This window comes from Chelmon rostratus, chromosome 7 (assembly GCF_017976325.1).
Source record: "Chelmon rostratus isolate fCheRos1 chromosome 7, fCheRos1.pri, whole genome shotgun sequence".
Classification (NCBI taxonomy): domain Eukaryota; kingdom Metazoa; phylum Chordata; class Actinopteri; order Chaetodontiformes; family Chaetodontidae; genus Chelmon; species Chelmon rostratus.
Window position 1 is genome coordinate 6,992,495 of NC_055664.1, and position 13,924 is coordinate 7,006,418.

Below are 13,924 nucleotides of genomic sequence, written 5' to 3' on the forward strand. Positions count from 1 at the left end.
CCGGTCAGTCATTCAACCAATCATCAGCCACCATCGAGCAGGACCAGGATGAGCAGGAACCAGGAATCTTGTTGTGGCGATCCTGTGGAGTGTCACCACCCCTCTGTCTCTCGTTCATCCATGAACTGTTCACAAAAGAAACCTGTCGATGTTTTTGTCTCTCTGAATCGAGTGCTCTGGTCCACACACACACTGATGTGTTGTCTCAACGATGCAAAGTCTGATCTCTGCATAATACCGCTCATATTCTCTACGTTTTGACATGATCTCCTTCCTGTAACCTCATGCTCATACTGTCCCCCTTCCCTGTTGCATTATTGGAATGCATTAATTGTCCTATGCTAACCCCAGAATGTCCAAGATAACGTACTGTACATGAGATTTTACATTTTGACTAATAATATCCAAATAAGATGTTATATAATTATAGAGTGCATATTTGTATGTGGGCATGTAACGTGCCATGTACTGTATATTTGTATGCATATGTATATGTGTATAAAAGAGGGTGTCTAATAAAGATAATGTTGAACTTAAACGTTGTTATTTCTGGGCTTGCTGTGGTTTTATCAGCACTCACCAGGGGGCGCTGTAAGGTGCTGTTTAGGATGGAAATATATAAGGCCTGTGTTTGTCATGAGGCTGGTGATGAGTGTGTGTTGTGTGATGGAAAAAGCATTTCTTGAAAGCATTTTTTTTTGTACAATAGCAGGTGCAAGAGACAAATAGTGCACATCTCCATGTTTGAGGTGTGTGTGTGTGTGTGTGCCAGGTGTTGGCTCTAGGTCACAGGTTGCTGTGGCTTTTCCTCAGACAGGAAGCAGAGTTGTGTTATGAGAGCACCTCTTTGCTCTCTCTCTGTGTTGCTTCTTCTGTGCTGAACAGGGAGTTTAGTGCCACACACAGCGGGACAAACATTTGAAACTCACAGGGAATTGAAATATTCATCTGAACACACACCGGCCATGTTCTTGTCTTTGTTTTAGAAGGAGGGGCTCCACACGTCCCCCGAAGCAACTAGCAAAAGAAATTGTGCTTTTATTGGAAATGCATATTCTCATGGTCTTACTGACTATGGTTCTGCTGTCTTATTGGGTGCACAGTGTGACACACACAGTTTGTTGTGTAAATTTTCCACAGCACAACTATATGCCAAGTAGCAGTCATTTCAGCTAATGTACGGCTGCTCGTGATGTTATTCCCATAAATCACGCGTCTTACGCGCGTCTTTCGGGTAAAATCCTCCAGTGTTTAACGTACGGTGTCATTTGCTGGAAGTCAGAGAGACCTCCAGATGTAGAAGTCAACAAAGCCTGCTGCGAAGGAAAATAAACCAATCACACTCACTTCCTTCTCAAACACACACACACACACACACACACACACAAACCAAGACACTTCGACACACAGAGACTGGATGCGTGGACAGCGGGGACACGGTGACTCTTTATTTTAAGGTCAGAACTTTTATTCAAACCTTGCTGGATATTTTATTGACTCTCAGTTGATCTCAGATTGTGCTGTGCACTCCGGTGTGTTTTTTGTGGAGGACAAATAATATGATGCTCTTTTAATAAAATCAACTCAACCCAAAGTCAGAGTTTGTATTATAGACGAGCTGAAAAAGACTTTCTTGAAATAAAACAGCGAAGTCTGTCTCCCATCGTCACTCATCTGTGACAGTATGTTGAATAAAATGGTTGACGGGGAGCAGAAAATGGCGTCCTTCCTGTTTTCTGTCTGCATGTTCGCTCGTACCGCCTGTGAGCTGAAACGCGTCCTTCTGTCATCAGCAGAGCTCAGAGGAGTAAACACACAATGAAATGCCACAGGATTTTCCCTGCTTCTCTGCTGCTGCTCTGGACGCTGACAGGTGGGCCTCGGTCATGACTTCTGCTTTTATTGACATGAAATCAAAACGAGGGCTTTTGTGCGTGCCAGTAAATGCTCTCATCGTGTTTCTTTCCAAATTTCTCCCACAGGATCTGTCACTTGTAATGACGGTAAGAAGGTTGCTTCAAATGGGGTTGCATAACAGTGACTGCACGTGTGAAATGAGGTTTACATCTGTTTTTTGTGAAAGCATGACTGTGGGTAATTCTCAAGAAGCAGTTCAATAATCAGCACAAGGTGCAGGTTTATTCTTTGACTCCGAGTGTCTCTTTTTCTTACACAGGCTCGCCAGCAGAGATGGTAGTGAAAACTCTCTCTGATGGGATTGAGCTCTCTTGTGCACATGAAATACGAGACAAAAATGGTACTGCTCTCAAATTCCTAAGATTGCCATACAGCGATGATAACACAGGAGAGTACTCATGTGTGGATAGCGATGGGAATGACGAGGATCCAAAAATCTATGTGAAATTCCGCAGTAAGTTCTGCACCAAAACTTGTATCGTGATGGCAGCACTCATGTATTTTGCATGTTGTTATGGGTTGCATGCATGCTGTTGTACTTACTTGCATGTTCACCGTTTTATGATATTTTGACAGTAATCATATTTCAATAATGTCACATTCTCAATAAGTGTTTGTGTGTGTGTGAAGGCTGTGACAACTGTGTAGAGCTCGACCTGGCTTCAGTCATGGGAATAGCTGTAGGAAACGTGGCGGCTACCATTGTGATAGGAGTGGCTGTCTATCTCCTTACATCTCAGAACGGGATCAGTCCAACCACCTCTCACAAGAAAAGTAAACTCTGTCTATCTATCTATCTATCTATCTATCTATCTATCTATCTATCTATCTATCTATCTATCTATCTATCTATCTATCTATCATGCTTGTTTAGTGCAAATTTAATGCAAATTCAATTATATTCGATTGAGAATACATATTCAAAATGAACTGAGAGGCAGTAAATACCACACATTTAACAATACAATCTGTCTGGATTAATTCATTAAAAACAAACAGATAAAGAATAGGCTTATATTTTTTCATATCTTAAAACTATTGTCTGATCAATGTTGTGAACCAGTCCTTGCTGACTGTCAGCATTGCCTGGTTCTAATTTGAGATAATTTATTGGCTTTGGTTGCTGCTAGATGAGAGAACTGGCACCACTGTCTCGTCCGTACGGTAAACATGAAGCGACCACAAGCAGCTGTTCAGCTGTTCCGTGGTTGCGGCTGCACTCTGGCCGGTTTTCACGACAGCATTTAAACCCTGTGCTTTCAGCAGATATGACGGCTGTGCCTCCAATATGCACCGGAGGGGTTTCAGAAAAGCTTTGGCACAACGCTCAGCCTGCACAAGCTTGACCACACTCACCACACGTACTCTACGCCCATGCAGTTAGTGCTGTACACATTAAAAACTGAGGTGTCACAGCGATGGCAGTCAGAACGGCCAAATCACAAACACGACTGCAGCGTCAGTCACGGCCGCTCACGCAGCTGCTGAACTGGCCTCCACTAGTTGCCTTTACATTAGCTGCAGTGATACACACTTGCAGCTGAGCAGCTGTGGCACAACCACAACTCGCTCCAGGCTGGCTGTTTCCCCCTGCGCCTGGTCGTTGTGCTAAGCTAAGCTAACCAGCTGCAGGCTACGGCTGCATCCTTAGCCGACAGAGGTGGTGTCGATCTTCTCATCTAGCTCTCAGCAAGGAAAAGTATATTTCCCAAAATGTCAACGTCTTTTTTTAAACATTTTTCAGCCCCTGCACTCTGTTCGAAACACTTGACTGAAAAACCAATCGCCTGAGACATATTTCTTTAACTAGTCCACCAACTCTGGATACATAAAAAGTGAAGAAAAACGTAATGGTCAGTTTAGCCTCTGTTTGACACTTAGCTTTGCTTCTTGACATTCGTATATTAATATTATAACACATCTGTCCTCAGGCTCTGATAGACAGCATCTTGTTCCCAACGAAGTGAGCAGCAGAGCCCCCAACGACCATTACCAGGTAAGCTCAAACACGAGGCCCTCTCAGGTTGAGATTATCACGCGTAAAAGTGAAATGATAAATGACCCCACCCTTCCCCCCTCAGCCTCTGAAACACAAAGGCGGACAGAGGGACACGTATGATGTACTGAGCAACAGAAGATAGAGGGGTGGCGGTGGCTCGCTGCCGGGGGCCCCCAGCTGAAAGCACTCCCTCCATGTGTGCTTGCAAACACCTGCAGGAGGGACAAGTCTATTACCTGTGATGGATGTTGCTCATCCCGAATGCATGTTCTCTGTATGATTCTGTATTAGCTTAGCATCTTAGCATAGACCGCTCACATAACGAGTGACTTGTGAGGTGGTTGCTGTATGTCATAGTTCAGCATTTATTAGCCATCTTATTTTGTAGCATTTTAATCGACCAGTGTTATATTTTCCTTCATTATGTCTGTTTCCTGTAACTGTCTGGAAGTGCGGCTGCTGCGACAGCCACCTCATATAATGACTTAAAGATCAGCTTTTTATTTTGACAAACAATACTGACATAATCATGATGTAAGACCAAAAACTGAAGAATAAAGATTGTCCTGTCTTGTCATGTTACTGCCAGTGGTGGAGAGCAACTAAGTGCTGTACATTTATTCAAGTACTATATATTAGTACATTATACTTCTACTTCAGTAGTTAGATATTGTGCTTTGTAATACCCAACATTTATTTGGCAACCATGTGATTAAGACTGTTAATAAAATATCTGGATTCAACCATCCTGCTTGGTTTGTGAGCACTATCTTCTCAGCATCCCTCGTCACATTGTGCACAGCTCCACACGACACATTTCCTGTCTAAAACCACTCATTTCATCGGGTTTCATTGAAGTAGCTCTTTCAGGCTTAAAGAGTCCAATTGTGAATACAATTTCACAAATAAAAAAAGATTGGAGAAAAGTCTAAAAAAAATGAACAGATTAGTGTTGCAGGACTCTTTTTTTACTTTTACACCACATTAATCATCTCATGACCCCGGTCTCCCAGTTGGGAATGACTGGGCTAAAATAATAGAATCTACACTACAGTAAGTAGTTCAAGTTAGCTCCACCTCGAGCAGCAGTAAAATACAGCTTACACATTGGTGCGGGTTGAATCTAATCACAAAAAATATAACAATACATCAGTCACAGGGGCATTTTTCTGCAGAATGAGCACTTTTACTTTTCATGCTTTTGAAGACTTTTCAGGATTTTCATGAACTGATCCCAGTTTTTGATTTGAAACTTTTTCAGCAATAGCCGTTCAGTGTATTTGCATTACCAGTCTATATACACTCACCGGCCACTTTATTAGGAACACCTTGCTAGTACCGGGTTGGACCCCCTTTTGCCTTCAGAACTGCCTTAATCCTTCGTGGCATAGATTCAGCAAGGTACGGGAAACATTCATCAGAGAGTTTGGTCCATATTGACATGATAGCATCACGCGGTTGCTGCAGATTTGTCAGCTGCACATCCATGATGCGAATCTCCCGTTACACCACATCCCAAAGGTGCTCTATTGGATTGATTGTGGAAGCCATTTGAGTACAGTGAACTCATTGTCATGTTCAAGAAACCAATCTGAGATGATTCATGGTGCGTTATCCTGCTGAAAGTAGCCATCAGAAGATTGGTACACTGCGGTCATAAAGGGATGGACACGGTCAGCAACAATACTCAGGTAGGCTGTGGTATTGAAACGATGTTCAGTTGGTACTAAGGGGCCCAAAGTGTGCCAAGAAAATATCCTCCACACCATTACACCACCACCAGCAGCCTGAACCGTTGATACAAGGCAGGATGGATCCATGCTTTCATGTTGTTGACGCCAAATTCTGACCCTACCAGAAATCGAGACTCATCAGACCAGGCAACATTTTTCCAATCTTCTATTGTCTAATTTTGGTGAGCCTGTGCGAATTGTAGCCTCAGTTTCCTGTTCTTAGCTGACAGGAGTGACACACAGTGTGGTCTGCAGTGTGGTCTGCTGCTGTAGCCCATTTGCCTCAAGGTTCGACGTGTTGTGCGTTCAGAGATGCTCTTCTGCATACCTCGGTTGTAACGAGGGGTTATTTGAGTTACAGTTGCCTTTCTGTTCAGCTCGAACCTGTCTGGCCATTCTCCTCTGACCTCTGGCATCAACAAGGCATTTTCGCCCACAGAACTGCTGCTCACTAGATATTTTCTCTTTTTCTGACCATTCTCTGTAAACCCTGGAGATGGTTGTGCGTGAAAATCCCAGTAGATCAGCAGTTTCTGAAATACTCAGACCAGCCCGTCTGGCACCAACAACCATGCCACGTTCAAAGTCACTTAAATCACCTTTCTTCCCCATTCTGATGCTCGGTTTGAACTGCAGCAGATTGTCTTAACCATGTCTACATGCCTAAATGCATTGAGTTGCTGCCATGTGATTGGCTGTTTAGAAATTTGTGTTAACGAGCAGTTGGACAGGTGTACCCTAATAAAGAGGCCGATGAGTGCATATATATTTTATTTTAAGTGGCGGAGTCCGCCATTCTCGCGCTGGATTCTGGCATGCACGTGATCCAGCATTGTTGTTTGTCCCTTGTCTCACTGCTCACTGGCCACTCACCCACAGCCAACAGGGCTGCATTAAGGAACCTGTAGTGTTAGACCAAATCAACCAACACACCATCAACTTCTTTGTTTTGTTCATTTTGAGAACATTGTGCAAGGGTTACCTAAAAGGCTATCAGCAGGGAACCTTGCAGAAAGGTTGTTAAAATTACCCCCAAAAATATTACTTCACGTGGTTTTTGGTACATTCTGGGAATGTTATGTCGACCAAAAACATTTGCACAACATTCGTAGCAAGTTGTGGCAAAGTTATCGGAACATTTGTGTTAGCAGGGTAACGATTGCTGCTGTGTTTCATTACCACGAGGGTGAGGACGTTTCAGAGGAACGTATGAGTCTGTTGTATTGATAGAAAGAATTGCACAACAAGAGTGAAGAGAAGAGCACAGAGACAGTTAAAAAGAAAAAAAGACAGAACTGTTAAAATAGTTACAAAGACGACAAGGAGGAAATGGAGACAAGCAGGAGGAGAGAAACTTGCTGACTTTAGAGGGAGCCTCCTCATGTCAAATAATCTGATAACTCGGGCTCTTTGATCGCTGCTCGGAGTCTCTCGCCTTCTCCTCGACGCCGCTGTGACAAAGCTACAAACTGCAGTTTCCTACCTGAGGAGGAGCAGAGAGATCACACAGCAAGGCCGAGACGGCTCGGCTCAGAAGCACAGGCCCGATCAGCCCCCGCACACGCCCCACCAACGTCTGACTCAATGCGTGTGCACGAGCGCTCGTGCACGGCCGGCGTGTGGGATCGTGCACGGACGTTCGCTCAAACAACCACATGTGCTCGTCGAGCAGATGTAGGTCTGTGTGTGGGAACGGTTTGACTGAAGACAGTCACATACAGGAGCACACTGTATACACCCCCATCCCTTCCCCTCCACCTCTTTGTTTCTCTCTCACACAAACATACAGCAGATGGAGATGGAGATAGCTGAACAGTAAGTGTGGGAGTGTTTCCACTAAGCACAACGCCCAAGCCTATTACCCAGAGGATAATAGGCTGATTAAATATTAGTTTGCATGAAGAAGCGATATTACGTGGTGAGTCGTTTCTGGTTCTATCAGTACAGATACGCTCAGTCACTGCTGGGAAACACAGTTGTGCAAAAACAACGGCAAAACACGACGCAGCATTTCCACTGTGCACACAGTGGATATAAAATACATGCGTCGCGCGAGAAAGAGAAACTAGTGATGAAGACATATCGATGATGATTGCGCTACGGATATGAGCTGCGGCTTTGAGGCCGCCTCACGAGTCGCATACGGTTAAAGCGTCTCACTATTGTTTCCAACCATGAGGAAAGCAGAAAACAAGGTGGTGACTGTGGTTCATTTATTAGTGACACAGGTTAGAAGTAAAAAGTTAAAAAGCAAAAAAAGAACAAAGTTGATGAGCAAAATATATGTGTGCGATAAAAAAATGAACAAAATTTGCTACTTTTTACAATAAGGCAAGTCAGAACTGATGACAGAAACATATCAGAGTATATGTAGCTGAGAGGAAACAAGTATACTAACATTTGAAATGACAATACAAGTAATAATTTTTATTTGTGACATTATTGTAAATTCGACAATGCTCCACCATACTATATTTTTATATATAAGGGTCAGTACAGTCATAGTACAAATCTATACACACACACACACACAAACACACACAGTCGCCACTTTATTAGGCACACTTGTACAGTCTAATGTGATCCAATGCATTTACTCTGCAAGGCAAAGCTTTTGTCACCTTCCTTGGTAACATCGCTAAAAATGTATAAATGTGTTTATCACTGAGGTCATTACACAACATTCTCTATATACTGATCAACAGCACCGCGACAACCGCAGTGTTAAAACACATCATTTCATCAACAGCGGGATGACAGCGACGCTTGTATTGGATTGCATTAGGCTGTGGTGTACCTATTAAAGTCGCTACTGAGTGTATATTTATAAATCAAACAGCAGCCCCCCTCCCACATTTTCTCACTTACCTCTGATGGCACCCAGCCATGTATATAATTTTGTTTTTATTTGACCAGACGTCTTTCTCTGAGATTTCTGCCTGCACATCGATACAGTGGACGTGAATAGACAAACTTTAAAGTAGCTTTCATGCGCTCTCAGTTAAATGTATTACAGCTGACTCAGGCCAGTAGAGGACTGTGAGACTATGATAGTTGGTTGATCTATCATTATGACAGTGAATACACTGACAATTAGTATGACACCAATTTATAATCCTGTTAAATTTCCTCATAGACATAAATGTGTCGATATACTTATATTGGTTTGGAATACTGGAAGAAGAGTAATCCATAAGTAGTTTTGATTTGTAAATGCTGAGCTCCACAAACTAAAAGCAGTTAATTTAATTTTGTACCTGGGCAACTGAAACGACTACTCTACCCGGCAAGGTGATACCAGAGGAAAGGGAGACAACGTTTCTTTTTTTTCCATGTGGGTCAAACAACCATTTAAATCCAAAGGGGCGAAAGCAAGTGCTTGCATGCAGCTGGGAGCCTGACAGCTGTTCATGTATGTCTTTGGTGAGTGTTCGCCTTCATCCGTGCGGCCTTCAAACCAGGAACCTGACGCCGCCAGGTCACTCGTCTCTACCCCGTCCTGTTCACGACAGAGTAAGTGTCCTTGGAGCGAGTGTGAGTGTTCAATTGCTGCCAAAACACAACACAAAGAGCGTTAGGTCGACCACAGAGTCGCAGGACTTCTCAGTCACACTTGGCTTTGCTGTTTGAGTTTAATTGCTTTGTGTTGCTGAAAGGAACAGTTTGACATTTTGGGAAACTCCTTGCTGAGAGTTGGATTTTGTGACGGGTTATGGGCTGGACTATTTCTTGGCTGGGCTCAGTAACTTCCTGGAATCTTGAAACTCTGTGACGGAACTTCTTTCAACTAAACGAAAACCAAACTGAAGCCATCACGCAATGCACTCGGGCCTCTGTCTGCAAACCCGCACAACGACGTTAAAAACCTCGGCCTTTTCTTGGACACCTCATTGAATTTTAATAAGGTCAATTGTGTTGTTTGATGTTGTTGATTTGATCACTCTAGTCAAATTGAAGGTATTCTTATCTGCTGGAAACAGTTCTCCGTGCTTTTATCACCTCTTGATTGCTATAGATCACTGCAGATGGGGTTGACCCATCCCACCCTTTATAACTCCACATGGTTTAAAATGCCTCTGCTAGATTTTTATGCTTTTTCTTTAGTCTGATGCTACAACATGTTAGTCCACTCTTAACTTATTTCCAACGTCCTCTCACTGCATTTTAATCTGTGGCTGGTTTTATTCTATTTCCCCTTAAAAATTATATTACTTTGAGCCTGATTTTATCATCTTAGTCGTTTTAGGCATTGTTCCATGTTAATCTTGCCTTCTCTGTATTATATGTATTACATTATGCATTATTGCTTTTTTCTGTTCTTCCTTTCATCACGTAGACCTGCACTGAGGCAAATTCTAACCCACCTGCCTCGACTGGAAGGCACTTTGGGTCTGTGTAGCCGGAAGTGACTTGCCTTGACTAAAAGTCTAAACATGTTCTTTTTACACTTTTTCTACACATTTTGTACAAATTAAGCAAACACTATCTAATGTGCAGAATAGTTTTTAACCTTTGGACAGAGCCAGGCAAGCTGTTCCCCTGCTTCCACTCTTTATGCTAAGCTAAGCTAGGTATTCATAGCTTGGCTGTGGTACTGATCTTCTCGTCCAACTCCCGGCAAGACAGCAATTAAGCGTGTTTCCCAAAATGTTGCTATTACTATTAATTATTCCATCAATTTTTAAAAATAATTCATTTTTAGCAATATTTTTTCAAGGACACTGGAGATTTTGATCTCTGTACGTTTGGTTATTTACTATTTTTGTTTGAAACACACACTGATTGAAGATTACTGCCGAGTTGATTTTAAGTCACTGTGGTGAGAAAATCAGTCGAGTGCGATGAATGCAAATGTAATGCATGTGAAAATGGAGTGCTGCAAAGTAAAGCTTTCGTACACAAAACTTACCTCATAGTCAGGAGATGGGACAGGCGGAGCCCGGCCTCCTGAACGAGCAGGTGCTGGAGGTGCAGAAATATGACCAGTCACTTGTACTATCGGAGTCAGTACATGCTCTGTGGTTTACTGTGCATGCATACAGACACATTCTGTATTACTTTAAGAGTAAAAATGAGTCCAAACCCAGTTCAATACTTCAAAGATTTAAGAATAACACTTGCAGCTGCAGCAGCTGCATGAGCAGACGTAGCTTACGATCCTATTTCTCAACCGCAGATTCGTCTGAAACATCAGTGTCATCAGTGCTTCGGTCCAGGGGACGTTGGGTGACAGTTTAGACGAAGACGTGGAACGCTGTGACTCTGTGCGATCTGCACTCTTACCTTTGGGAGTGTGAGCGAGTCCGGCTGAGCTCCTCTTCCTGATGCACATGCGGATCATCATCATCACGAATGCCGTCACGGATATGTCCGCAACGAGGGCCAGAGAGAACAAAGTGGCGTCCAGCTCATAACAGTTCTCACACACTGGAGGACAAAGGACAGAGCTCAGTGAGGACAGCTGGCACAAATGGCACATCATGAGAGATTGTGGTTTTTACTCACCCTTTCCTTGTACATAGAAGTAATATTTTTTTCTGTCGTATTCACAGCGGTAAAGGCCTTTCTTGTCATTTTCATACTTGAATTTATATGTCAGTCCCTCACTGATGTTTTTGTTTTTGTAGTACCACGTCCCCTCTTCTGGACAGGTCATTGTGCAAGATTCCCCCCAGAATGACACTCCTCCTTAAAACACATGAACAGATGTTAAGTTACTTGAATGTACTTGTTTTAATTTGTCATTACATGCAGACACTTCTTCCCTCGTTACTTTTCAGTTACAAAAGGGGACAATCAGGGAGCTGAGGTGGGTTTCCAAGACTCAACTCATCTCATGTTCGTCTGAGTCTGATAATTTCTCTGCGTTACAGCGCATCATGTCATGCTAGTGTCTTACATGTACGGACACTGAAACGGTTCAGACGAGAGCCCACAATGAAAAACAGAAACACAACAAGGGGTGAGAATAAGATGTACCCACACTTTTCAGGAAACCAAATGGCATAACACACTGCAAAAAGGGGTTAAGTAAATCAAGACAATGAAACAATGAAACAAGTGCACGCTACACAGAAAAATTCATCAAATACAGGAAATTGGAGACGTTTCTTTGGAAACTTCTTTATGATTTTGTTTTTTTTTTTTCAGAATATGTTTTGTTCTGAACAAAGACCAGCATGCTGAAACTCAGTGACTTTAAAATATGAAGTAAAATAAAATGCAATGAAATATTTACCGTCATCAGCCTTCACGGTAGCTACGAGCAGGAGGAGGACGGCGAGTGCGGCCTGAATACCCATGCTGGTCATTTTTTTTATGACGACCTCCGTTTATTGTGCCGTGTCTTGAGCTTCTACTGTGTAGATCAGATTTGTGAATATAACTGCTATAAAAACATCAAGCTGCCTAACGCGTAAAGATTTGCAGGAGTAGACTTGGTGGTTCTCTCTCTGACTCTCTCTCTCTCTCTCTCTCTCTATCACACACACACACACACACACACACACACACACACACACACACACACACACACACACACATAAACGTTGCTCCCCACAGGAAGCATTTTTTGTCAAGATGCGTTCACGGCTGAACCTAAAAATGAAGTTAAACTGAATGAGTATAGTGTCTGGAAATCCTCTGATACTGCATTTATTGTATTGATTTAGAATTGTATTCAAGATTTATTCATGATCAACACTGTGTAATCTCTGTTTTTACTCCCTATACGGCAGTTATCTATGACTGTGTTGAGTTAAGTTGATTATGTTTTTATATTAAAATGTGTATGATTGTTTGGGTTTGGGTTCTTTTCACAGTTGCTAACTCACATGTCTCCATACTGTGTTCACTTTTTTCACAACTCTTCACACAGTCAGTACAACAGAAGTCAATGAGGACTGAACTGTGCATCACTTTTCACTCAGGATGCATTCAACTCATGAACTCTTTCTGTTTGCGTACTATTAACAAAACTGTTAAATTTGCATTCAGCAGCTAACCTAGCACAAATTGGACATTCTGCTACAGCTACATCTACAAATGTTAGAATACCTATGATGATCATGATGCTCCTCACGGACCCAGAGAGGCACAGAGAGACTCCACAGAGGGTCCTCGACCCCACAGAGGAACTGTTTTCCTCACGGAGGTGGAAAGTTTATGACCACCATCCACACGGTCAGATGTCCCTCTGCACAGATCTGCAGGATGGCTGAAGCATGCAAAAAGATTCTTTCAGAGTTGTACTGCAAGAGAGAACATACGGCGTGATGTCGATGAGAACTTGTGGGTTGACTGGCACCGCTGCATTTCTATATCTGTAGCTGTCCTGCACAAGCACGTAAAGTGAATCTATACACATTTGTTTTTATTACATTACTGGATTTATTGCAGCGTATAACAAAGCCTACTGACGCATACTGGAACCTTTCAGGTTCATTTGTGTGACGTATACTGTCAGGTATCACAATCCACGCAGCATGAGACGTCCTTCATAATACTGGAATGAAATCTTGGTTTATGCAAAAATAAAGTATATGAATCAATGATGAACTCATGAATCCTGGAGGTGGACAGTTTATGACCACAGTCCACATGATCAGATGCTCCTCTTGGACACAGTGAATGCTGGACGTGTGAACATAATGTGCATAAAAACTGTTGAATGAAGGCTGTTGTATTAAAAAATGGTACCAGGTGCTGATTGGTCTTTCTGCCGCTTCCATGGTAAGATCTTTTTTTCAGTTTATCGTTTTATGCCACAGCTCATTAATCTAAATGTCTGCAGGTTATAAAGCTGATATGTAGCAGCCCATAACTGATATCCACGCATGCTGTAATGACGGCTGTAAAAAATGTACTTCTACAGGTTGACTCTTTATACATTTTGTTAAGTTAACATAACCATAGATGCACTTGTCATTTTACAGTCAGACATTTTAAACTCTCTCATGTCAGCCGTAGAAACTGAGAAGTGAATTCCAGCCGTTTTCGAGCGTGAGCACATCAAAGTGCAGCTCTGCCCCCATGTGGTTCAAACCAGTAACCAGCCAGTCTCAAATGGACCTGAACAGTGAGAAGCAGAACCTTTTCTAGTCATATCTCACGGTTTGATTTTACACTGAAGACACAACAGTCCAGTCAGCTGACACAGAGAGTTAGTATTGATTGCATGGAATAATATGGAAGTTTCCTTTAACTGTCGTGTCTCTCAAAGTACCTAATATGACTTAATTAACCGAATCCGACTTCAGATCCAAACGAAGTCAAA

At 42.6% G+C, this 13,924-nt stretch overlaps 2 protein-coding genes across 3 annotated transcripts; one reads left to right on the plus strand and one right to left on the minus strand.

Moving 5' to 3' along the window:
- Positions 1-1,318: 1,318 nt before the first annotated feature.
- On the plus strand, positions 1,319-4,664 carry LOC121609226 (T-cell surface glycoprotein CD3 gamma chain-like). Of its 2 annotated transcripts, none has more exons than XM_041940803.1 (7): positions 1,319-1,457; positions 1,797-1,873; positions 1,983-2,003; positions 2,177-2,371; positions 2,548-2,691; positions 3,849-3,913; positions 3,999-4,664. In XM_041940803.1, the coding sequence occupies exons 2-7, from the start codon at positions 1,819-1,821 to the stop codon at positions 4,056-4,058; spliced, it is 540 nt and encodes a 179-aa protein (XP_041796737.1). In that variant the 5' UTR covers positions 1,319-1,457; positions 1,797-1,818; the 3' UTR covers positions 4,059-4,664. The 2 variants fall into 2 exon arrangements, with proteins under 2 accessions (XP_041796737.1, XP_041796738.1); XM_041940804.1 differs by having other exon boundaries at positions 1,389-1,457; positions 1,794-1,873.
- Positions 4,665-7,847: 3,183 nt separating this feature from the next.
- On the minus strand, positions 7,848-12,119 carry LOC121609083 (T-cell surface glycoprotein CD3 epsilon chain-like). Its single transcript, XM_041940623.1, has 5 exons — positions 11,888-12,119; positions 11,155-11,337; positions 10,933-11,076; positions 10,559-10,611; positions 7,848-9,198 (listed from the first exon to the last, which is right to left on the minus strand). The coding sequence occupies exons 1-5, from the start codon at positions 11,958-11,960 to the stop codon at positions 9,139-9,141; spliced, it is 513 nt and encodes a 170-aa protein (XP_041796557.1). The 5' UTR covers positions 11,961-12,119; the 3' UTR covers positions 7,848-9,138.
- Positions 12,120-13,924: the final 1,805 nt, after the last annotated feature.

Bases quoted from the DNA above. Each gene is read 5' to 3' on its own strand.
- LOC121609083 (XM_041940623.1), bottom strand. From the start codon at position 11,960: ATGACCAGCATGGGTATTCAGGCCGCACTCGCCGTCCTCCTCCTGCTC. The intron at 11,338-11,887 runs GTAAATATTTCA...ATGTGTTTTAAG, and splicing joins TACCGTGAAGGCTGATGACG to GAGGAGTGTCATTCTGGGGG. The intron at 10,612-10,932 runs GTAAGAGTGCAG...CTGCACCTCCAG, and splicing joins ACTCGCTCACACTCCCAAAG to CACCTGCTCGTTCAGGAGGC.
- LOC121609226 (XM_041940803.1), top strand. From the start codon at position 1,819: ATGAAATGCCACAGGATTTTCCCTGCTTCTCTGCTGCTGCTCTGGACG. The intron at 2,004-2,176 runs GTAAGAAGGTTG...TTTCTTACACAG, and splicing joins ATCTGTCACTTGTAATGACG to GCTCGCCAGCAGAGATGGTA. The intron at 2,372-2,547 runs GTAAGTTCTGCA...GTGTGTGTGAAG, and splicing joins AATCTATGTGAAATTCCGCA to GCTGTGACAACTGTGTAGAG.